Consider the following 23,853-nt stretch of genomic DNA (forward strand, 5'->3'; position numbering starts at 1 on the left):
GAACCGATATCAATCCATCAATTATCTACACCGCTTATCCTCAGTAGGGTCACGGGGGTACGGGAGCCCATCCAAGCTATCTTCAGGCAGTGGGCAGGGACAAGCGACCGGCATTTCCACACGGGGGCAGATTTATTTTCTTTAATAATTTGACTTGAGTGAACTCCATCGAATTAGCCAAATTAGTGTCCCTCTCGTTCTCCCTCGATCTTCTCTGATCTTCCCACGTCTTTTCACAAGCTGGCGTGCTGGCTCCTCCCATGGGCGTGCCGACTCCTCCCATGGGTGCGCCAGGTGCCAGCTTCACCACCTCCTCGTCGAAGGGCGTCGTGATGTTTGTCCTTTTGCGTCTGGCCTTCTCCCGTCAGCACTCACAGGAATTCTGTTATCAAAGTAAGTCTGATGCATTCCAGACAACCTAACGTTCTAATGTACCTTGAAGAAAAGCAGTCGGTGAATCTCTACTGCAAACTGAGTACATGTACTTACTTTAAAGTATATTCTAAAATTACATCGTCAAATGTATAAAATCCTTCAACCCGAAACCTCCAAATCTACCTGATATTCAAATGTGTGCCTTAAAAGGACAGTGTGTAATATTTAGTGCCTCCTAATTGTACAAAACATCAATCATAGGTCTAAAAACAGTTCTTTTTTATATAGTGGAATCCCTAAAAGTCGCTGCCATGTTTGTCTGGCATCTTGCTGCCTCGCTGTGCTCATTTGGGAGCGTTTTTCATTCGCGTTAGACAAAACAGTGCCATCAAGTGGTCAAATATTACTCACCGTGCTTGTTTTGGTGGCATGGGATTTGGTTCCTGCGAGTTGACTCTTGATGACAGAAAAGACAAAAATCTGTTGCTTTCGTAAAGTTTATTAGAAAATGTCCACAAAATCATCGATTCATACTTCACACAATCCATCATATTCTATGCGGATATTCACCCCAAATAAATCTACATCTCAGTTTTTGTTGGGTCTCCTCAATTTGGTCTTCAGCTCAGACATAAATGGATTTGAAAATCTAAAAAAAAAAAAAAAAAAAACACAAAATGGAACAATTAAATGTTTTCCTTTGAAAGTTACACTCGATAAAAAAACATTTTTAAAGAGCCATGAGGCTCTTGAACATTTGTTTTTTATTAGTCGACTAAATGTGCGTTCGGGGCGGCGTTATCTCAGGATTTAGAGCGCTCGTCTCGGGATCAAGAAGTCGCAGGTTTGATTACCGGATTAGCAAAGTGTCTTTGGGCAAGACACTGAATCCCTAATACCCCCAATAAGCAGGTAGGCGCCTTGCATAGCTGACTCCCTATTGGTGTGTAAGTGTGAAGCACATTGTAAAGTGCTTTAAATAAATAAAATAAATAGTCTGCATTTCTATAGCACTTTGAGTCAATGAAGACCTCCCAAAGCGCTTTACAATGTGCTTCACACTTACCCATTCACACACAGACACCAACAGGGAGTCAAGTGCTATTAAAATTTAAAGATGGCGAAAAAGTCAAAAGAACATACATCAATTTCATATTTTTAGCATTGAATTTGATTCAATTTAATGCAAAAACATAACAGATGACATCAAAACCAGATACATTTTTATCTTATTAATTCATGTTTATGATGTGAATATTACATTGACCCCCAGAAAATTAAAGAACATGAAAAAATGTATATCATTAATGCAGCATCTATTAATGCAAAAAAATAACATGAAAACATTAAATTATTTTGGTCATGATTTTTTGGGGATCAAATCTGTAGAATAGAATATACCTTTATTGTCATCGTTACAAAATGGGTTAACATATTGTGACAACGAAATTGGGCATGACACTCCAGTATCACACATTCACAGTGAGGTAAAAAACCCAAGAAGATAAAGGAACAGAGAAGATAAGGTTATGAAACAAGGAGGATAAGATGATAGTTATAATTTATCCAAATTTACACAAGAAATGTCAGCATGTATGTACAGGAATAACATACTGAATACAGTGTTGCACATATGCAGATAATGTAGTTTTAAAAATGTAGTGAGATACATGACATTATGTAAAGTTCCAAAACAAATGCAAATTAAGACATAACTGGCACAAATTACAACATAAGACTATATTAAATTATATATCCATCCATCCTCAGGTCTTCATTGAATTGAAAAGTGCTATAGAAATGCAGACCATTTAAGAAAAGGTAGCTTGAAAAACGTATCAGTATAAAGACTGTAGATTCGTTTTTAGAAATGTATATATTAAATCGGTTTATAGTAGCATGGTATGATTACAAAAGCAATCCCATCAGCTAGATTGGCATGAATACGTGATACTGACTACTTTGACATAACTGCCGTCAAAGTCTTGTTCCACGGACAGACAGACCATTTCTTCCTCATGCCATGAGGCTCTTTAACTCCACCCGGAGGAGTAAAAGCCCACATTAAACCCCACCCCATCATTTGCATGACCCTATTTCTATGACAGTGTGTATTTTATGTAGCACTATTTAAATACTCTATATCAACACGTTATATTGGGTATTTCTATATTCTATTTCTTTTATTTTAATATTATTTTATTTTCAACACAAGGATTCTAACGTATATCGGTTTAGCCGCGAACGCTAGCTAGCATATTGCTAAGCTAATGCTAAGTCGGCTTCCATGAGCAGGCCTCACAAGAGGAAAGCCAACGAGTACCGTCCGGTAAAACACACAAAATGACCACAAACGCACCTAAATCCTTGCAAAATATGCTCCTTGTTGATTCTGTCTCGTGTGAGCGGTTATAAAATCCAGTTTTGCTGTTAAGCTGACAAGAGAAAACGTGCGACGTTTACTAGTGTGTGCACACGCGCCGGGAAAGGAAGTGACGTCACGGAAAAACCACATAGCACAGATGCGCGACAGCGGCCACCTTTGGCGAAACCCAGAAATACAGTTTTATTTTGAGAACAGGATTTTGAATATTTGAACTGAAGTTCTAACATGCATCGTTTTTAGGAGTACATTAAGTGTTATTGCACGACTTTTAACGAGCACTATGGTTATGACGCACTACTTTTTCAATTTAATCTTTGGCCAACTTCTATGCAATTTCGTTGTCACAGCATATCCCATGTTGTAACGATGACAAAAAAGGCATATTCTATTCTATTCTATGCAGTGCGGTGTAAATATATTTGCCTATGCATCCTGACAGTATTTCTCCTTATTTCTTTTTCAAGTCTTTTTTTATGCGTAATTGAACAAAATGCATACATACTTCCATACAAAAATGGCACTGTAACGTTACTTAACATTAAAACAAATTGTACAAGGGAACAAATACAGAGAAAAATTATGAAACATGCCAGGGGGAGTAAATATGATTTACAAATGGTTAGGAACTAAACATATTAAATGCATTGATTAACAAATTGTTCTAAGTAGTTATCTGACTCCATTAACCAAACATAACCTTCTTTCACCCAAGAATGCATGCTCGTTTCTTTTCGGGAAAATATGGGCAAGAGACTGGCATTTCCACACAGGGGCAGATTTATTTTCTTAAAGTATTTACCTAAGTGAATTCCATCGAATTATTGTCGAATTAGTCTTCGTCGAGCCTCCTTCTCACGATCTTCTCCCCCATCTCTCTCCTTCCGTCTCCCGTCTTTTCACAAGTCGGGGCGTCGGCCACCCCCCCATGGGCGGGCCAGGAACTCCCCTCGTCGCCACCTCGTCTGACCGGTGACGGTCAAAATGTGCCTGAATACTCAAGTAACCGCGGGATTGAGACACATTTTAAGTGGCATATTTGTATTAATGAGACACAGGCTTTGGAATTTTTATTTCGAACATTTTAGAAAAAAAATCAGTGAAATAAAATGTGCTGAAGAATTTATTTTGTTTGGATGGCCGGTATGGCGATTTTGTTTGCAGTCTTCTGATATATGGTGTGGCTCTCTCCCCCCCAAAAAAATTTACTTTGATTTATGGCTTTTTGCGTCAAAAGGGTTCCCGCCCCTGCCCCTGGGAAAACAGTTGGGATCTTCCAGGGAATATTCCAGATAGAAGTCAGTGAACATTTCTTGGATTCTCATTTTCCGAGATTCACTCGTTTGGCCTGTTGGAATTCAACTATCAAAATGTACCGGTTACCAAATTGTTTGAATTAGTTATCTTACTCCATTAACCAAATACGACCTACATTCCTCCAACAATTATGCGCGCTCGTTTCTTGAGAAATATGACCATGAAGGCCGACATTTTCACACGGGGGCGGATTTTATTATTTCAAACAGCAGAACTAAGTGTATACAGGAGACCGCTGAAGTCATGTAGGAGTGTGCAGGAAGCCTCTTTCCGTTATTGGCTTTCTCTTATTGGCTCACGTCTCCTCGCATTATGGCGTGCCGGCTCCTCCCATGGGCGTGCCAATCAGTTGTTTGCGCGCCTTGAGGTATGGCTCTTCCACGACAGCGCCTGTCGTTCTGCGTCAGCAAATCCATGAGTCCCGTTATCGAAATTCCTAGACAAAATATGATGCATTTCGAACAGCCTGCTCTGACCTGTTTTTGTACACTGAACCAAAGCAGTCAGTGAATATCTTCATTGCATTAAACTGAATATGTGTAACTTGTAGTCAATCGTATAAAATCCTTTATAGTCAAATGTATAAAATCCTTTAGGCCCGACCTCACCTCTGGCGCCCCCAAGTGAATGAAGTTTGAGACCCCTGGTCGACACTATCCTGTCCAAACGCAAATATTATTATTGAAATAATCATGGTAGTGTAGCATTTATTCTCAACAGTATTATAGAGAGCCTCCTAATGGTACAAAAATCCAAATTTGAATGATTGGCAAAAATACATAAACTATCTTCCCAATGATGTGGTGAAATTTGCATTACTTTTACATAGCAGAATCTGAGTAGTCACACCCCCACGTTTGTCTGGGATCTTGCTGCTACGCTGTGTTCATTTGCTTTTCCATGACTTAGACAATACAGTGCCATTTAATGGACAAATATGACACACCACAGGAAATTCTAGCTCTTCTAACCAACCCATGCCTATATAACACGTTTGTCCTGGAGTGCTGCATCTCATATTGTAAATAATGTCCTGGACATTGTAATCACAAGACAATGCTAATTCTCTTCAGAGATTTGGGTAATATATTCAAATAGGCGATCACTGAAATGAATACATTTTTATTTCTTTTACAAACTACAGAACATTTACAGGGAAATCAGTCCAATGGTTTTTGCAGAACTTCAAGCATTTTTTCTTTCCGCCGGTGGATCTCTGGAACAAGATGTATAAAATACACCGATGCGTTTTTCTTCACTTTTGAAATGGATCGCAAAGACGGACGTACCTTCTTTCAGTCTCTGGTTTTCTGCGATTTGATGTTGAAGCTGTTGTTCCATTGATGCGCATTTAGTGCAAGCTGCAAAAAAAGGGATTGATATAAATTTCCTGAAGATTATCCACTTGAAATATTCCCAGTCTTTAGTGTTTAAAGGCACAGTGTGTCTCCAACTTCCATCCAGTTAAAAAAAAAAAAAAAAAGTTGAACACTAGACAAAATATGTGAACTATCATACCCATGTTCATTTTCAGGAAAACAATTATAGGTCAAAAAATTTCTGGCGCCATGCATGTCCGGTATCCCCCCGCGCATCAATGGCCCTTGCTTCTACAAGACAACACAGTGCCATCTAGTGGTCGAATATTACACATTGGGGCTTTAAATTCTCAACAGTATTATAGAGAGCCTCCTAATGGTACAAAAATCCAAATTTGAATGATTGGCAAAAATACATAAACTATCTTCCCAATGATGTGGTGAAATTTGCATTACTTTTACATAGCAGAATCTGAGTAGTCACACCCCCACGTTTGTCTGGGATCTTGCTGCTACGCTGTGTTCATTTGCTTTTCCATGACTTAGACAATACAGTGCCATTTAATGGACAAATATGACACACCACAGGAAATTCTAGCTCTTCTAACCAACCCATGCCTATATAACACGTTTGTCCTGGAGTGCTGCATCTCATATTGTAAATAATGTCCTGGACATTGTAATCACAAGACAATGCTAATTCTCTTCAGAGATTTGGGTAATATATTCAAATAGGCGATCACCGAAATGAATACATTTTTATTTCTTTTACAAACTACAGAACATTTACAGGGAAATCAGTCCAATTGTTTTTGCAGAACTTCAAGTATTTTTTCTTTCAGCCGGTGGATCTCTGGAACAAGATGTATAAAATACACCGATGCGTTTTTCTTCACTTTTGAAATGGATCGCAAAGACGGACGTACCTTCTTTCAGTCTCTGGATTTCTGCGACTTGATGTTGAAGCTGTTGTTCCATTGATGCGCATTTAGTGCAAGCTGCAAAAAAAGGGATTGATATAAATTTCCTGAAGATTATCCACTTGAAATATTCCCAGTCTTTAGTGTTTAAAGGCACAGTGTGTCTCCAACTTCCATCCAGTTAAAAAAAAAAAAAAAAAGTTGAACACTAGACAAAATATGTGAACCGTCATACCCATGTTCATTTTCAGGAAAACAATTATAGGTCAAAAAATTTCTGGCGCCATGCATGTCCGGTATCCCCCCGCGCATCAATGGCCCTTGCTTCTACAAGACAACACAGTGCCATCTAGTGGTCGAATATTACACATTGGGGCTTTAAATATGACCTTACTGACTTAGATGTGACACATTAATGTACTTATTACACATTTATTTTCATTCACTACATTTGTCTTTTCAGTACTGAAGTTACATACTATTTTATACACCAACTGGAAGGGTTTAGACAAGACACGTGAAGTGTCTTCGGAGTCAGATTTCAGGCTAATACATGTTAAAACCTTACAGTACCAACACACAACTGCCTTTAGAAGTCAGAACCAAGCACTCGTCTGACTTACCTGAGCCTTTTTCCACTTGACGGAGACTCCAAGCTTGGCCACGCCATTATCTGCGGCACCTGAAGGTAACATGGAACATAATACAAACTTGTGAGATGGAAATGGGTCCCTTATAGTTTGATCCATTCAAAAACACTGTTTAAAGGGCTCATCAATTTGATGCAAGGCCAAATTCAAGCACTTTTAAAGGAGTTTCAAAGCCAATTTGGCCACTTCTCCGGTACCATTCTAAAAGAATAATACATTACTATATAGTTATGAAGAATAAAAGATCAATTGTCATTATCATTACTATTATTAATCACACCGGAACTAAAAATGTACTTAAGGTTGGTGGTGATAGCCAAGGAAGCCGATTCTTCTTGAAATTAAAGGAGCTGTACAGAATTTAGAACTTTGTTGCTCTATGCTGCCATCTCCTGGCTTGCGTCATCATTGAAGGCCCAGTCACCTCATGATGCGTTTGCATTTCTTAGACGCGCTCAAATAAACTGGTGTCACGGAAGTCAGAATGTCAGATTTGTTAAACAACATGGCAACCTATTCGCGCATTTACAAGCACTTCACCCAAATTCAAGCACTGTAACCCTAGAAAACACAACATTCAATTTCAAGCATTTAAGGATTTCAAGCAGCTGTACGAACATATTAGGTTCCAAGACAGGGGGCTCAGGGGAGAGCTGGTGAGTGACTGCAAGCTCTTCCCGCCGGTTTGTTTTTTCCTTTACATTCGCTCGTGTAGCATGAAAGTGGTGAAAGTAAGAATTGGCCTGCTCCTCGTCCAAACACCAACCACCCCCAAAATGTTTTTTTTTCGAGCGATTCAAAGAAAAGCACGCACATCATGAATGAGGGTGCAATCGTGACTTCAAGCCAGTAGATGGTGGCGGAGAGTAAGAAATTCTGCCTAACTCCTCTAAGCGACGCACCATTTTTAATAGAAGCCTAGTCGGGGAGCAAAGTAGGGAAAATTTCTTTTTTCACCTGTGTCACACGGAAGGATACGGTCAACAATATTGAGATTCGAAGTCACATTCATTTGCGACAAGTAGTCTCAAAAGCCTATACACACTACAGCAGGGTTGTCAAACTCATTTGAACTCGGGGGCCACACGATAGAACAAACATTCTGTCGGGGGCCGGACGAGGAGATTCAAGAGAAAGAAAAAGAGAGACAAAGAAATAAGAGAAAGAGGGAGGGAAAAGGAGAGAGGGCAGGAAAAAGAAAGAGAGAGAGAGATAAAAAGTCGTGAAAGGGGGAAAAGAAAGGGAGAGGAAGAAATCCAAAGAGAAATAGAAAGACAGAAGGAGAGAAAAGAAGGGTAGGAATGGAGAAAGAGAAAACAGAGAAAAGGAAAAAAAGGAAGTTAGAGCAAAATAAGGTTAAAAGACACAAAGAGAAAGAGACAAAGAGCAACAAAGGAAGAGAAAAAGAGAGACACAGAGAGTGAAAGAGACAGAGCGTGGGAGAAAAGGGGTGAAGTCAAATTGTCAAGTCAAGTCAAGTCAATTTATATAGCCCTTAATCACAAAAATGTCTCAAAGGACTGCACAGGATTACAGTTACAAAATGACACAATGACCTGATCTTAAACCAGCATGCGGGCAAGGAACAACTCAAAAACCTCAGTGTGAGGAGAAAAGAGAAACCTTGAGAAAGGACCTCACATGTGGTAATCCCCCTTCCAGGATTGACCAGGGTGAATTACAATTAGCATTACTGTACACATAATAGTAAACATAAGGTAAGATAATGAAAATGTCCGGAAAGTGCATGACATCAACGACGCCCCCAGCCTGCAAACCAGTCCAGAAAGTCTATGACGGCCACGACGCTGCCTCCCGTCTCTGCCAGCCGGTAAATGCAGGGGTTGACATGCTGCAGGTCAGACGCCGGTCCGCTGACCCATCCCAAATCATCCTTCTCCTTCGTATCAGCCAGGCAGGCGTCGGAAAGAGACAGGACAAAACAGAATATGAGGTGGGCATCAATCATAAGCTCATAAAAAGAGAGATTGAGAGAAATACAAGTAGAGTGTCTTTGTTCGAGGCACCTGGCTTTGGCAACATCAAGTTGCCATTTTTCAACCTGCAACCTGCAGCTTGTTTTTCTCTTGCGCTTCTCTGAGTGATGTCTCGCGGGCTGGATTCAATCCCATAGCGGGCCTGATCTGGCCCGCGGGCCGCCTGTGCACCACAGACTATCAACTGCAACCATCCCCTGATCTAAAACCTACACGATGGCAAGGAAAAACTCAAAAACCTCAGCTTGAGGAAATGAAGAAACCTCGAGAAGGGGCCGCACATGAGCTAATCCCATTTCCAAGTTTGAGAAAAATGACAACGTCATATTGATGTCCTATTTCCCATTTTTACCAGTCTTGCTCTTCTTTGCTTCCAACTTTGCATCCCTGCTCAAGTCACGCTTCCTTGACTGGGGAATGTGGACTGAAGCAGTGGCCGCTAAGGAGAAAAAAATGAAAGAGGACATCCATAAAACCAAGTTTAATCTTGAGTCATTACCTTTATTACCTGCAACGGAAGCCCGACCTGATCTCGGTCCACCGAACGGGGGCTTCTCCACCCCCGTCTTCGGCCTGGTGGCTGGTGTCGCGGAAAACGGGGAAATGACACCGGCGCAACAAAGCATCAATCGCAAGAATTCAACGTCTTACCCGATGTTGTCGGATGCAGACTAGCTGCACTGGACAATGCTGTCGTCTAAAAAGACCCAAAAAACAGAAACGAAAAGACGAAAAGTCATTGTTGATCCCCAAAACGGCCGCACCGTTTACACCGTTTAAATTTGCTAGCAGTGAACGAGATTTTAGCTCGTATCGCATTTTACGGGCTATAAGGCGTAACTATAAAACCCCAAATTTCCCGGAAATTTAAAACGGTGCCTTATATACGCACACTGACAAATACAGTGGCTAAAATTGGAAACGCATCGCTACAATTAAACGTACTGCGTACGGTAACCGTTTTACCCTGAACTATCCTTTGAGATGCATGTAAAACAAATTACTAGAACTGCCTTCTTCCATCTTCGCAACATTGCTAAAATCCGTTCAATACTGTCTCAGTCTGATGCGGAAACATTAATTCATGCATTTGTTACCTCCCGTCTCGATTACTGCAATGCACTACTCTCCGGTCTCCCGAAGTCCAGAATCAAGTCTCTTCAGCTAGTACAAAATGCCGCAGCGAGGCTCTTAACCAGGACAAAAAAGTACGATCACATAACACCGATTTTGGCTAACCTGCATTGGCTCCCAGTTAGCCAAAGATGTGACTTCAAAGTTCTCTTAGTATTGTACAAAATCATACATGGACTTGCTCCCTCTTATCTTTCAGATCTGATCTGCCACTATGTCCCGGGCCGAAGCCTACGATCTGAGAGTGCTGGTCTTCTGATGATCCCGAGAGCAAAGAAGTCTTCTGCTGGTTCGAGAGCGTTCTCCATCCGGGCACCGGTGCTGTGGAATGCTCTTCCCCCTGAGATTCGATCTGCAACCTCAGTGGAAATGTTTAAATCTAAACTTAAAACTCACTTCTACTCCATTGCATACGAATAACCTACTCCTCTTGTCGGTTGAAAATAGTTTGTGTAATATAGTGTAACAATCTGTGAAGCCCTTTGAGACTCTTCGTGATTTAGGGCTATACAAATAAAAATGACTTGACTTGACTTGACCTTTGGGAAACATAGTTTAGGAGTGTCCTATAGTGGTTAATTGTCGCTAAAAGGGAAACAAAAGAAGCACAACCACTTAGACCAGTGTTTTTCAACCAGTGTGCCGCTGGAATTTGCCCAATTTTATCTTTACAAAAAAATCCGGCCATTATTCAGTATTTTTGCCATCTTCAGACAAGGAACTGCAATAGGTTAAAGTAGGCTTAACCGCATTTGCTCAAAGTGTGTATTTCTAATCAGTTGATGCTCCTATTGGCATTCTCTTAGACTTCCAGTCTTTGTTTAAAGGTGTCAGTGCTTTTCCATGGGGTTGGTCGTTTGTCTTTGTCTCAACATACCAGTACTTTTCCGTGTCTTGCATTTTCAATAAAACACAGAGGCAGACGGGGGGAGGGGGGCTAGAGTGAGTGAGTGTGGACGAGTCAGTTGCTTGTCTTCTCTGCTATTCTCCCCGCTGCAGCTGGTTAAAAACATAACAAGTCCTTGCCTAATTTTTTTTCGACCGTTAGCCAATTTATAGCTCTCCCACACGTCAGTGGTCTGCTTCTTAGACCGCAAAAATAGTCATCCAGATCAGTAGGTGGCAGTAGATTTTTATATACCAATTGACCGCTCATGAGGTAGCACACTCCATTTAAAAACTTAATTTGTTAAACAAAGCGGTTGAAGATAGCGCTGTAAAAAATTAAAACAAAGCACATCATTCTTTTTTTATTTTAAGTAGTATTTTCTTCTTTTTATATACTAATGTTGTGGAATGTGGATAACAACTCATGATCAGTATGTAGGCATCTGGTGGAGGTCGTGGGATGACGTTGTTGCAAGAGGTCACAAGCTGATTGAGGGAGCCGGGGCGGACGACCTTCACGAGATATCTTAACTTTATTTGAGATCACTGAAAAGCCAATGTTGAACATCTAGAACTTTGAATGTGTCCCGAATGCAATAAAGCGCGTTCCCTTTTTGCCACATCTCCTCTCTGCGTATTTTTTGGATCGACGCCCAACGACGATCGCTCCAAAACTAATGATCTGCATATGAGGTAGTACAGTGAAATATTTGACATCGCTTCATTTTCAAACATTGTGTGAGAGTAGCAAACATATTGCAATGACTTGAATGTACTCTTGTTTTAATTGTTAGCACATCTTAGCTTAGAATGGATCTGTATAGTTAAGCAAGCTGACGGGACTTCTTGATACTTTTTAGGTTTATGACGACTTTATAAGGGTCACGGTTGAGACTTCTCAAGGTTTCTTAATTCCTCATGTTGAGGTTTTGAGAGTTTCCTCGCCTGCGTGTCGGTTTCAGTACAGGGGATGGTGTCATTGAGGCCCGTGCGGTCCTTTGAGACATTTCCGGATGAAGGGCGTCACAAAAAAATGGGAATTGACTCGAAAAACGTGACAAAAGAAATATTGGGAGGGTGCATCTTGTAGTCCAATGCGAATTATAGTGTGGAAATTACGGTACATTGTTTGTAGCCTTAACGGATCGTTACCAACAGCTTTGTCCGAAATTGCAATATTTTTGTCATTACGGAGCCTTGGCTTCCCCGACGCCACAGTCCAACGAGCAGGACGCACGCTTCACCGGCACGACCGAGACGGAGACTCCGGTAAAAACGGGTGGGGGACTATGCGCTGCAATAACAGCCGAATCATTGATACACACTGCTCACTCGATATAGAGTTTCTGGCAGTATCGTGTAGATCCTTCTATCTACCGAGAGATCTAACTGTGGTCATTGTGGTTGCCGTTTACGTTCCACCGGATGCTAAAGTTAGCATAGCGCTAAATCCCCAGCCCGCTGCTATCAATAAACAGCAGCTCGCACACCCCTACGCAGCTTTTATCGTCGCCGGCGACTTTAATCGGGCATGTTTAAGGACTGTACTTCCCAAATTCATTCAATACGTGGACTGAGCAACCGGGGGAAAAAACACTGGACCGTGCGTACAGTAAGATCAAATATCTAGTTGGATCCAGACATCTCTGTCTGTCCCTCACCCCCTCATACACCCCCCTCCGGAGGAAAACAAAGCATGCAACAAGGACAGTACAAACGTTTTCTTTGTTCTCTTTATCCTCACTGTAAAACGTGGACCTGGAGTGCCACGTCCAATTTCGTTGTCACAATATATTCAACCCATGTTGTAACAATGACAATAAAGTTAGATTCTATTCTATTCTAATCACGACCACCGATTTCAGCAATTTCCAGACGTCAACTTTTCCACTTCCACCCGTGCCGGCGAGAAACTCAAATTTTCATTACCTGTGCAAGTGTCTTCCGTTGCGTGGAGCTGGAACCCGAAGACGGTTTCTCGCTGCGCCTGGGAAGCGACGTCAAATGCGACCGTTTCAAGAAAGGCAAGAGCGATTTTGCGGGCGCTTGAGACGGAAGCGTTTTTGAAGGGCAGACGTCCGATGTCGCGACAGCCGTCACCCGGGCTTCTGGTTCGGAACAGAGGTTTGGCTGTTCCTCAGGTCCCGGCAATTTGCCGTCTGTCCTGGCACAGAAATCCACCGTTTTGCAGCGGGGCAGGGGTGTGGAAGCGATAAAAGGTCTTTGCTCCAAGGTGGGGTCAAAGATAAACGTTTCAGCCGGGTCGTAGGTCCTCGATAGCCGAGGAGGACTCGCCTCGAAGGTGTTGTGCCGACTCCCGGACAAACCGGTCTCCGATAGAGTGACGGCGATGTTTGGCGCCGGTTCGGCGTCAAAAGTGTTGCAGTGACGGGAGACCAGGCTCGATTCTGCCGACCGGACGTCTGTGGTGCGATTGGCTTTAGACTCTGGATCTTGTTCCGGAAGTCCACTCAACAAGGAGACACTTTTATCATCGGAGATGGGCTTCTCTTCTGGTTTTGGAGGGACGCTCTCTAGAGATGCAGGTAAAACGGGCTCCGAATTCGGGTTCTCGGACTCCGCAATGCGTTCGGGACGACATTGAACGGTGCCTTTTGTGTCCCAGGTGTCAAGTGCCAGCAGATCAGAATTCGTTATGTCCATCGTGAAGTTCATTAGGTTCTGCGATGAACAATCTAAAGAGTCATCGGTAAAGTCCGGTATGGTCTCCGTCTGCAATGAGAAAGGAGAAAAATATGCATTCAAGTTGGAACATTGGTCAATGTTCCCTGTCATTTTCCCCGAGTCTGAGCGTTGACACAAAGTCGGTGAGCAACGCTTGAAACAATAGTGAGCAACAGCAATCCCAAGTGTGGCAAATAAATCATGATCAAACATGTCCAAAACTTGACATCGTGTTACATTTTGCTGAGTTTTCGGCAATGCAAAATTATTTTTCACTTTTGAATGAATTGACTACAAACATCATTTGTTTTTACAATTATTTCTCAAGATTTCCATTTCTTTTATTCCTGGTATCTTTTGTCGCATAATATTAACATTTTGGGGTTCTTATTGAGTCGGCCCCCCTCGGATGGGTCTGGCCTTGATGCGGCGAGGGGGCTTGCGTGTTCCAGTGACCCTGGAGAGCGATACCGTCGGGAGCTTGCTCCTGGTAGGGTCACCCATGGCGGGCCGGTCTCCGGGGTAGGTTCCAGACAAACAAAGACCCCAGCGTGTCGGTACGCTGTGAGGTGGCAGCCCCACCAACCGACTATCCTGCGGAGGGCTAACAACTCACCCAGGAGAAACACACTTTGTTACGAAACTGACCAGAGAAAGAAGCCGGACTGACCAACACGGTAACGGACCCCAGCCTGCCCCCGACCAACGAGTACGGATCGATCTTCGTCATAAGACCCGTGTCGCCACCTGGAATGTCCAGACACTCCTTCGCCCCGGAGCTGCCACCCTGCTGTCCCGAGAGCTCTGTCGCTATAACATCACCATGGCAGGGCTCTGTGAAGTACGATGGCAAGGCAATGGTGAAACAACAGCTGGCAACCATTGCTACATCTGGAGTGGCCCCGAGAGTCGGACCGGCCTTTACGGTGTGGCTCTTGCCATTCCAAAAGCCCTCCGGAGGTCCCTCATCAGCTGGACACCAATAAGTGACAGACTACTGTCTGCTCGATTCCTCCACCATCACGGCAAGATGACAGTGATCGTCGCCTACGCCCCCACCGATGTCGCTGATGAGGATGCGAAGGACGCGTTCTTTGACCAACTCCACCAGGCTGTCAACCAAGCCCCACCACACGACGTCACCATCATCCTCACTGATGCCAACGCCACTCTATCCAGCATTGATCGGTCCCCCGGCTCACCTGTCGGCACCACCTTCGTTGACAGCACAACAAACGACAATGGCAACCGCCTCCTCCTCCTCTGCCACCAAAACAACCTTTGTGTTGCTGACACCTGGTTTCCCCGGAAATGCATCCATCACTGGACGTGGTACAGCCCAGATGGCAGAACCAGGAAGGGATTGGACCACATCCTGATATCACGACGCTGGAAGTCGTTTGTAACCAACTGCCGGGTGTTCAGAGGAGCACAGCTTGGCAACACAGACCATCGTCTGCTGGTGGCCCAGCTCAAGCTAAAGCTCCGAGCCAACCAGCACAAGACTCTGCCTCGCCCCGACTCCTCCCGACTCAGCGACCCCAACATCGCCAGAGACTTCAGTTGCTCCATCCGCCGCTCTCTTGATACCCTGGCTCCTGACAAGCTGACAGACTGGGCGGCCTTCAAGGAAAGTGTCCTCCAGTCTGCTCACAATGTCCTCGGACGCCCGCGATCCTCCCCGAGAAAGCCCTGGATATCAGAGAGGACACTAAACATCATAGACCAGCGGCGTGAGGCCCGACTCCGAGGCGACCTCACAGAGTATCGGAGACTGAATCGCCTGCGCAATGTGGCCATTGCTGAAGATAGGGAGAGGTTTTGGCAGGCAGAAGCCCAACAGCTTGAGTCCGCGGCCAACAACAACAACATGAGCCGCGTATTCAGTCTACTACGCCAAGCCCGTAGCGGCCCACACATAAAGACAGCCCTGGTAAAGGACTCAGACGGCAACCTCATCATGACAGAAGCCAACTGCCTCGAGCGCTGGAAGGAGCACTTTAGCCTCCTCTTGCAGCACAGCACCATCCCGGCTGATCCCACCCTCCTACGGGCTGCGAGCACAGCACCTCCTAACGACACCTGCTGCACAGACCCCGTAACACCCGAGGAAGTGAGAGCTGCTCTGAAGAAGCTGAACACCAAGAAAGCCCCCGGCATCTGTGCCATTACCGGCGAGATGCTCAAGGCCGGCGGTGATGGCATGGTGGAGTGGCTAACCCGCCTATTCAACCAGGTGTGGGAATCGGAGCAGCTGCCCACCGACTGGACCAGAGGAGTCATCTTGCCCTTCTGGAAATGCAAGGGCGACAGGCTTGTCTGTGGAAACCACAGAGGCATAACCTTACTCTCCATCCCGGGCAAGGTCTTTACCAGGATCTTGCTCAGCCGTGCCCTTCCAGCAATCAGAAGCTGCCGCCGTCCCCAGCAGGCTGGCTTTATGCCCAACCGCTCCACAACGGACCACATCTCTGCCGTCCGTTTGCTGATAGAAAAGACCCGTGAATTCCGTAAAGATCGCCATCTATATATCGGATTCATTGATCTGAAGGCCGCCTTTGACACCGTCTGCCACTCTTCACTGTGGAACATCCTCCAAGCTCTCAGAGCACCACCCAAGATCATAGCCCTGTTCAAGCTGCTCTACAGCAACACAGAGAGCTGTGTCCGTATCAACGGCATTGACTCCGACTGGTTTGCTATCTCCAGCGGCGTTCGCCAAGGCTGTGTGGCTGCTCCCGACCTTTTTAATTGCATCATCGACCATCTGATGTTCAGGGTTAGTGAGCGCATCCCCGGAGTGTCTTTCGGCAACTACCACCTGACTGACCTGGAGTATGCTGACGACACCATCATTCTCAGCACTTCCTACAGCCAGCTGAGAGACGCTCTGGGCATTTACAGCGAAGAGGCAGCGCGGCTTGGCCTGCAAGTGAGTTGGACGAAAACCAAGTTCATGTATGTCGGTGATGGACCAGATCCACCTCCCATCCAAATTGGTAGCGACATCGTAGAGCCTGTCAAGAGCTTTGTATATCTGGGGTCCATGGTGACAGACAATGGGGACCTAAAACCAGAGATTCTCCGCAGAAGAGCCCTGGCAGCATCTGCTCTGCAGTCTCTCTGGAAACCACTCTGGCGGCACCAGACCATCGCACGCAAGACGAAGCTCCGCATTTACAACCTCGCCGTACTCCCTATCCTGCTTTATGGCTCAGAAACATGGCCCCTGAACGACACCCTGGCCACAAGAATCGATGGTTTTGATAGCAGGGCTCTCAGAACCATCGAGAACATCAGGTGGCCCCAGCGAGTCTCCAATAAAGAGCTCAGAGCCCGCACGTGCCAGCCCCAAGCATCTTCCTTGGTCGCACAACGCCGCACCCGCTGGTTTGGCCATGTCCTTCGTCTACCACCAGACCATCCGACACGAGCCATTCTCCAGTTTGACCCAAAGGCCGCAGGCTGGAGACGACCACGAGGGAAACCCCGCACTCGATGGCTCGACGTCGTTGCGGGCGACCTCCAACAACACGGAGTTGCCGTAGAGGATGCAGAACAGCTGGCACAAGACCGCCAGCATTGGAAAAACCTGGTTCATCTGGTCGGCTCAACGCACAGGGACGGGACCCCCCGACCTTCGCTGGAGCAATAACTAACTAACTATTGAGTCGGTTGCACGATACACAACAGTATTTAATTACTTTTATTAGTGGAAGTACAATGTTGGCAACAAGATTCACTTGATATCATTGGAAATTATTTGAATGCAACACAAACTTTTTCCTCTTTTTCCCTGTTTTTTCTTTTTTTTAAATTCCTTTTTAAAATAAATCTCATTGTGTTTATTTTTTCCGAGCTGTTACTTTTTTCTTGCTTTTTTGTTCTCTATTACCTTTTTTCCCTTTATTTGCTTCTGGCTTTTTTTCCTGCTCTTTTTTTCCTCCTCATTTTGTTTCTTTTTTTCTCAGCTTTTCACTACTTTTTCATTTTGGTATTTTTTTCCATTTTGTTCTATTTCCCCCCTTCCTTTAAGTCATTTTGTGCAGAATTTTACATCCCATTTGCTCGTGTAGGGAATAAAGAAGCAAAAACAACTCGAAGAGCCGTTTGGGACCCGAAAGAGCCGGTCCTTTTTAGTGAGCCAAGCCGAAGAAGCCGGCTCTCAAAAAACTCTACTGACGTTACTCAACTTCAACCTTGACTTCAAAATACTGTATTTGAAATGAAATGATCTGCATTTCTATAGCGCTTTTCAACTCAATGACTTCCTAAAGCGCTTTACAATGTGTTCCACATTTCCCAATAGCGGCCTTGCAGCCATGTAAGGCGCTAACCTGCTTATTGGAGGTATTAGGGGTTCAGTGTCTTACCCAAGGACACCTCGACATGTAACACGGACGAGCCGGGATTCGAACTGGGATCCCTTGATCCCAAGACGAGCGCTCTACCTCCTGAGCTACTGCCGCCCAGCGTCAGGGGAACCCGTGTATTTTGACCTTCGTGCACTGTCACTTTGACTGAATTGGCTTCTTAATGAGCAATTTGGAACCCTGATTTTTGTGAGCTGGCTAGATTTTCTTGTGCGCGGAAAAGCTCTGGGTAGTGCGCAATTGCGCACACACGCAGAGGAACATTGGCTGGGGTTTGCATTTACCTCAATCGCACGGAAGGATGGACTGATGGGCAGATCGAGAAGTGTGATCTCCGGGAAAAGTTTCTCGTCCATCCTCCTCCTCACTTGTGGCGGAACAATGCTGCAGGAAACGTTTCATACAAAATGACGAGTTGGAATTCAAAATCTGTTCAAATGATATGAGCTACTTTCAAGTTAACCAGCGTTTTGTTTCAGGGCACACTACATTGTCCTTAGACTTTGTATAGAGCAGTGTTTTTTGACACGAGGCAGACTTATTTTCATGAAAAAAAATTGGAGGCACACCGTCCGCTTCAGTTGTTTTCAAGTTTAGCTATATTTTATGCGTTTTTATCATGATGAGGTTTTTAAGGTTTTCCTTTCCCTTTAAGGATTTTATATTTGATTTATTTGACTATAAGGGATTTTTTTACAATCAAATACAAATTACATTTAAATACAAATACAGGGGGATTACCAGATGTGTGGTCCCTTCTCAAGGTTTCTTCATTTTCCTCATGTTGAGGTTTTTGAGTTTTTCCTTGCCCTCATGTTGGTTTCAGATCAGGGGATGCTGTCATAATAATCTGAAATAATAGTCTGTGCAATAACCTGTGCAGCCCTTTGAGACTCTTTGTGATTAAGGGCATCACAAATAAACATGACTTGAGGTTTTTGAGTTTTTCCTTGCCCTCATGTTGGTTCCAGATCAGGGGATGGTGTCATCATAGTCTGAAATAATAGTCTGTGCAATAACCTGTGCAGCCCTTTGAGACTCTTTGTGATTAAGGGCGTCACAAATAAAAATGACTTGACAAAAGATATTAATTGGCTGAGCTGTGGGGCGAGGTCATTGTAGCCTAGACAAGAATGATGTTTACAGAAAAACAGCAAGAACGGGGACAAGGGCTGACGCCTGTGACGCGGGAAAGGAGACATTGTTTGGCTGATAAGCTTTCTTGTTGTGAGTTTTTTAGACGTGGCGGCGCCTTTTGGCGAGGAGGTGGTGAAGCTGGCACCTGACCCGCCCCATGGGGGAGGAGCCAATGCCCCAGCGTGTGGAAAAGACGGAAGACAGAAGAAGAGAGACGAGAGATCGTGAGAGGGAGGCTCACCGAAGACTAATTCGGCTAATTGGATGGAATTCACTTAAAGACTTTAAGAAAATAAATCTGCCCCCATGTGAAAATGTCGGCTATTCTTGTTCATTTTTCCATAAAGAAAGGAGCATGCGTTGTTAGGAGAATAAAGTTTGTTAATGGAGTCAGATAACTAATTCGAACAATTTGTTAAATGCTACATTTTTAGTAGTTTAAATCCTAACAATAGTCATTACTGAGAAGATTTGTTCACAAAGGTAGGTTGCTCCAAACATGCACAAAATTCTAGCAGCCAGGCGGCCTTGTTCATTTGGGGTACCCTGAGGCGTGTTCAGGAGAGTAATCAGACATGTAGTCGCTTGTTAATCGCTTGCCGCGCACTGCTGAACGTTTTGTAATCGCTCACTGTGATTGCCTTACTGATCCAAAATGGCCGACGACAGTACAATGGATTTCGTTCTACAGCTTGCTTTGAGCGAGTTGGCTGATATGAGCGACAGTTCGCATATTGACACAGTTAAGGTTATCCTAAACGCAGTGGAAGGGTCATACCTGTCTTGCATTGTTCACAAACATTACCAGGCAATGTAAGACGATACATCGCCAACAGCACTCGTCAGGGTGAGATCCTCCATCTTCTGCACTGTCGACGCCATGTTGGAAATCAAAGTAAGCGGTCTTTCTCCCGTGATTACTCGGGCACGCGAGCGCTCAATAATCACTGGCCGTTCAGAAGCTAGCGATAGCTCGCGATAGCAATCGCTCACTCTCCTGAACACGCCTCAGGTAGTAGATACTGATCACTCTGCCCCCTAGTGGACAATCTGTGAATTGCATCCTGTTACAAATGTGAATTCCATATCGTTGGAGCATTTTTTTCAACTTTTGAATTATCCTGTAGGCCCGATTAAACCTCCTTGTGGGCCGTATGTTCGACACCCCTATTTTAGACGAAACAAAGTGTGTCCGGTTCCGAAACCCAGAACTTGACATTTAACAGCACACATTTCCTTTTGAAGTGTTCGTTCGATTTACGACCTAAATCAAGATCCAATAAAATCATCAACAATGACACCAATTATTTTATAGGATGGCAAATAAATAAAAAATACAAATGACTTTATGGAGGACAAGCGCTTACCAGAAACACCGATTTCAAAATACTGAAACACTCTTTCAACCAATTATAAAAGTGTACGTCTTCTTTGTGTATTTTTAAACACGGAAGCTGCCTACAGCGTCGCTATTTGCCTCAGCGGAGAAATGAGTGTACTGCAAATATCATATACAACGCTTGGGCCAATACAATGACTGAACCATCAAATGCAAACGTGTTGACATTAAAGGGACAGTTCCTCCGAATGGTACAAAATAATTAATTCTCTGGCACCATGCTACTACGGGGTACTCATTTGACAATGGTTTCGTTCGCATTTTACAATACAGTGCCATCTAGTGGTCAAATAGGACAATGTACCTTTAACAAGTGGGTGGCTTAGCTCAATTCAGTCCTGAGCTACGGCAGCCCAAGAGTGCCACAATTCAATTCAAATTCAAACGAAATTTCCATTCAAAAAAAGGTGTCATTTTTAAATAGCCTTTATAATATTTTAAATGATTTTTAGTTTTTACTTTTAGGAGCCGTTTACTTTTTTATAATCATGTCATTTGAAAAAAAAACATTGAAATAAAAACGTACTTTGCACAGTTGCATCAAATCAATTTAGATCATCCTAAAAAGTATACTGCGCTCAAATTTAAAAAACATGTAGAATTTATTGATGATATCTTCGTTTTAACAACTGAATTATGGCTTCCATATTGAGCTCTGACTGAATATCTAAATTTTAAAACAAAGATGTTTTGATTTAAAATTAAGAATCATAGTACCGTATTTTCCAGACAATTGTGTGTACCTTGTTAGGAAATAAACTATTAAAATGTATCGTTTACCAAATTGTTCAAATTAGTTATCGGACTCCATTAACCAAACATAGCCTTCATTCACCTAACAATGCATGCTCGTTTCTTTTTGTGAAAAATCGGACAAGCGACCAGCATTTGTTGAGGACCTGGGAAAAAAATGATGGCGCCCAACTGGCCCCGCCCATGTGGCGCCAGCTGGTGTAACAGAGTTGAAATTTGATTGTTTTGAATGTTTTTTTGAATTCTCACAAAATCTGTGTTTTTGTTGTATTACTGTTAATATTCCGGTACCTCATTCAGTTGTTAAGTCATGGGCGTCTGCGACTGTTTTTTTTCGTTTGGCACTTTATGGGCTTCAGCGCTTGCCGTAGCTTAAGTGATTTTTGTAAGCGTTGAAGGTAAGCTGTGCCCAATATCAGTTGGATAAAAAAAAATGCATATTTTGCTGGACATTTGAGCTGCTTTCGAAATTATTTTTGTATATGAAGATATATAAGTTGTTCTAAATGATGTGTATTAAAAAAGCACTAAATAAGAAGTTAATACAGCTTGAAATGAAAATGCAACATGTTTTGATGCAAACACGCCACGAGGTGCGGCCTGTTGAGTGATGACCCGTTCTTTTGTATCTTCAATGTTTTAGATAATTGCAGTCGAGAACAGAGACCCCTGACTTTTGTATTGTTTTATTTACTGAATGCAGGTACGTGGGAAAGTTATGTTCATTGTTATTATCGAAGTTTCATTATTAATGTGCTCGCATGTTGTCTGCTTGCCGTTGCTGAAGTGATTTTTGTAAGCGTTGAAGATAATTGCAGTCGAGAACAGAGACCCCTGACTTTTGTATTGTTTTATTTACTGAATGCAGGTACGTGGGAAAGTTATGTTCATTGTTATTATCGAAGTTTCATTATTAATGTGCTCGCATGTTGTCTGCTTGCCGTTGCTGAAGTGATTTTTGTAAGCGTTGAAGATAATTGCAGTCGAGAACAGAGACCCCTGACTTTTGTATTGTTTTATTTACTGAATGCAGGTACGTGGGAAAGTTATGTTCATTGTTATTATCGAAGTTTCATTATTAATGTGCTCGCATGTTGTCTGCTTGCCGTTGCTGAAGTGATTTTTGTAAGCGTTGAAGATAATTGCAGTCGAGAACAGAGACCCCTGACTTTTGTATTGTTTTATTTACTGAATGCAGGTACGTGGGAAAGTTATGTTCATTGTTATTATCGAAGTTTCATTATTAATGTGCTCGCATGTTGTCTGCTTGCCGTTGCTGAAGTGATTTTTGTAAGCGTTGAAGATAATTGCAGTCGAGAACAGAGACCCCTGACTTTTGTATTGTTTTATTTACTGAATGCAGGCAATAAACCAGAGATTGTGAAACCTTGGGTCGTGCATGAACGATGGTCGCTACACTAGCATGTTGACAGATTGGCTCCCTGTCAGTATTTAAACTCTGCCCCGTCAGTCCCCTTTTGTCGGTCTGTCTGCGAATCTCTGTTTTACACGGCAAGCCCTATTATCGCCTGTTTCATTGCTTTTGTTTTACTCATCCCATCTTTGATGGAAGAATATTTTTGGAGGGAAAACATTCAAGGAGAAGTGTAAGTAATACTCGTTAATCAACCCATTTTGAAAGGTTTTATGATCGTTTCGCCCGTTAGGCTATTTGTAGTGGGAACCGATATCAATCCATCAATTATCTACACCGCTTATCCTCAGTAGGGTCACGGGGGTACGGGAGCCCATCCAAGCTATCTTCAGGCAGTGGGCAGGGACAAGCGACCGGCATTTCCACACGGGGGCAGATTTATTTTCTTTAATAATTTGACTTGAGTGAACTCCATCGAATTAGCCAAATTAGTGTCCCTCTCGTTCTCCCTCGATCTTCTCTGATCTTCCCACGTCTTTTCACAAGCTGGCGTGCTGGCTCCTCCCATGGGCGTGCCGACTCCTCCCATGGGTGCGCCAGGTGCCAGCTTCACCACCTCCTCGTCGAAGGGCGTCGTGATGTTTGTCCTTTTGCGTCTGGCCTTCTCCCGTCAGCACTCACAGGAATTCTGTTATCAAAGTAAGTCTGATGCATTCCAGACAACCTAACGTTCTAATGTACCTTGAAGAAAAGCAGTCGGTGAATCTCTACTGCAAACTGAGTACATGTACTTACTTTAAAGTATATTCTAAAATTACATCGTCAAATGTATAAAATCCTTCAACCCGAAACCTCCAAATCTACCTGATATTCAAATGTGTGCCTTAAAAGGACAGTGTGTAATATTTAGTGCCTCCTAATTGTACAAAACATCAATCATAGGTCTAAAAACAGTTCTTTTTTATATAGTGGAATCCCTAAAAGTCGCTGCCATGTTTGTCTGGCATCTTGCTGCCTCGCTGTGCTCATTTGGGAGCGTTTTTCATTCGCGTTAGACAAAACAGTGCCATCAAGTGGTCAAATATTACTCACCGTGCTTGTTTTGGTGGCATGGGATTTGGTTCCTGCGAGTTGACTCTTGATGACAG

General features: G+C 43.5%; 1 protein-coding gene across 1 annotated transcript; it reads right to left on the reverse strand.

Annotated features, from left to right (window-relative positions):
* Positions 1-6,971: 6,971 nt before the first annotated feature.
* On the reverse strand, positions 6,972-20,183 carry LOC148345446 (uncharacterized). Its single transcript, XM_088325892.1, has 4 exons — positions 19,957-20,183; positions 18,326-18,425; positions 12,913-13,716; positions 6,972-8,864 (listed from the first exon to the last, which is right to left on the reverse strand). Exons 1-4 carry the CDS (start codon positions 19,965-19,967, stop codon positions 8,718-8,720), a joined length of 1,062 nt encoding a protein of 353 aa, XP_088182018.1. The 5' UTR covers positions 19,968-20,183; the 3' UTR covers positions 6,972-8,717.
* Positions 20,184-23,853: the final 3,670 nt, after the last annotated feature.

The sequence above is a fragment of the Urocampus carinirostris genome, unplaced genomic scaffold, assembly GCF_059441175.1.
Source record: "Urocampus carinirostris isolate Australia breed hairy pipefish unplaced genomic scaffold, RoL_Ucar_1.0 HiC_scaffold_42, whole genome shotgun sequence".
Lineage (NCBI taxonomy): Eukaryota > Metazoa > Chordata > Actinopteri > Syngnathiformes > Syngnathidae > Urocampus > Urocampus carinirostris.

What these genes read in the sequence shown, in the direction of transcription:
- LOC148345446 (XM_088325892.1), bottom strand. An exon ending in CATCCTTCCGTGCGATTGAG is followed by an intron (nt 13,717 to 18,325) that starts GTAAATGCAAAC and finishes TTCTCATTGCAG; the next exon opens with ACGGAGACCATACCGGACTT. An exon ending in AACGGAAGACACTTGCACAG is followed by an intron (nt 8,865 to 12,912) that starts GTAATGAAAATT and finishes GCTGATACGAAG; the next exon opens with GAGAAGGATGATTTGGGATG.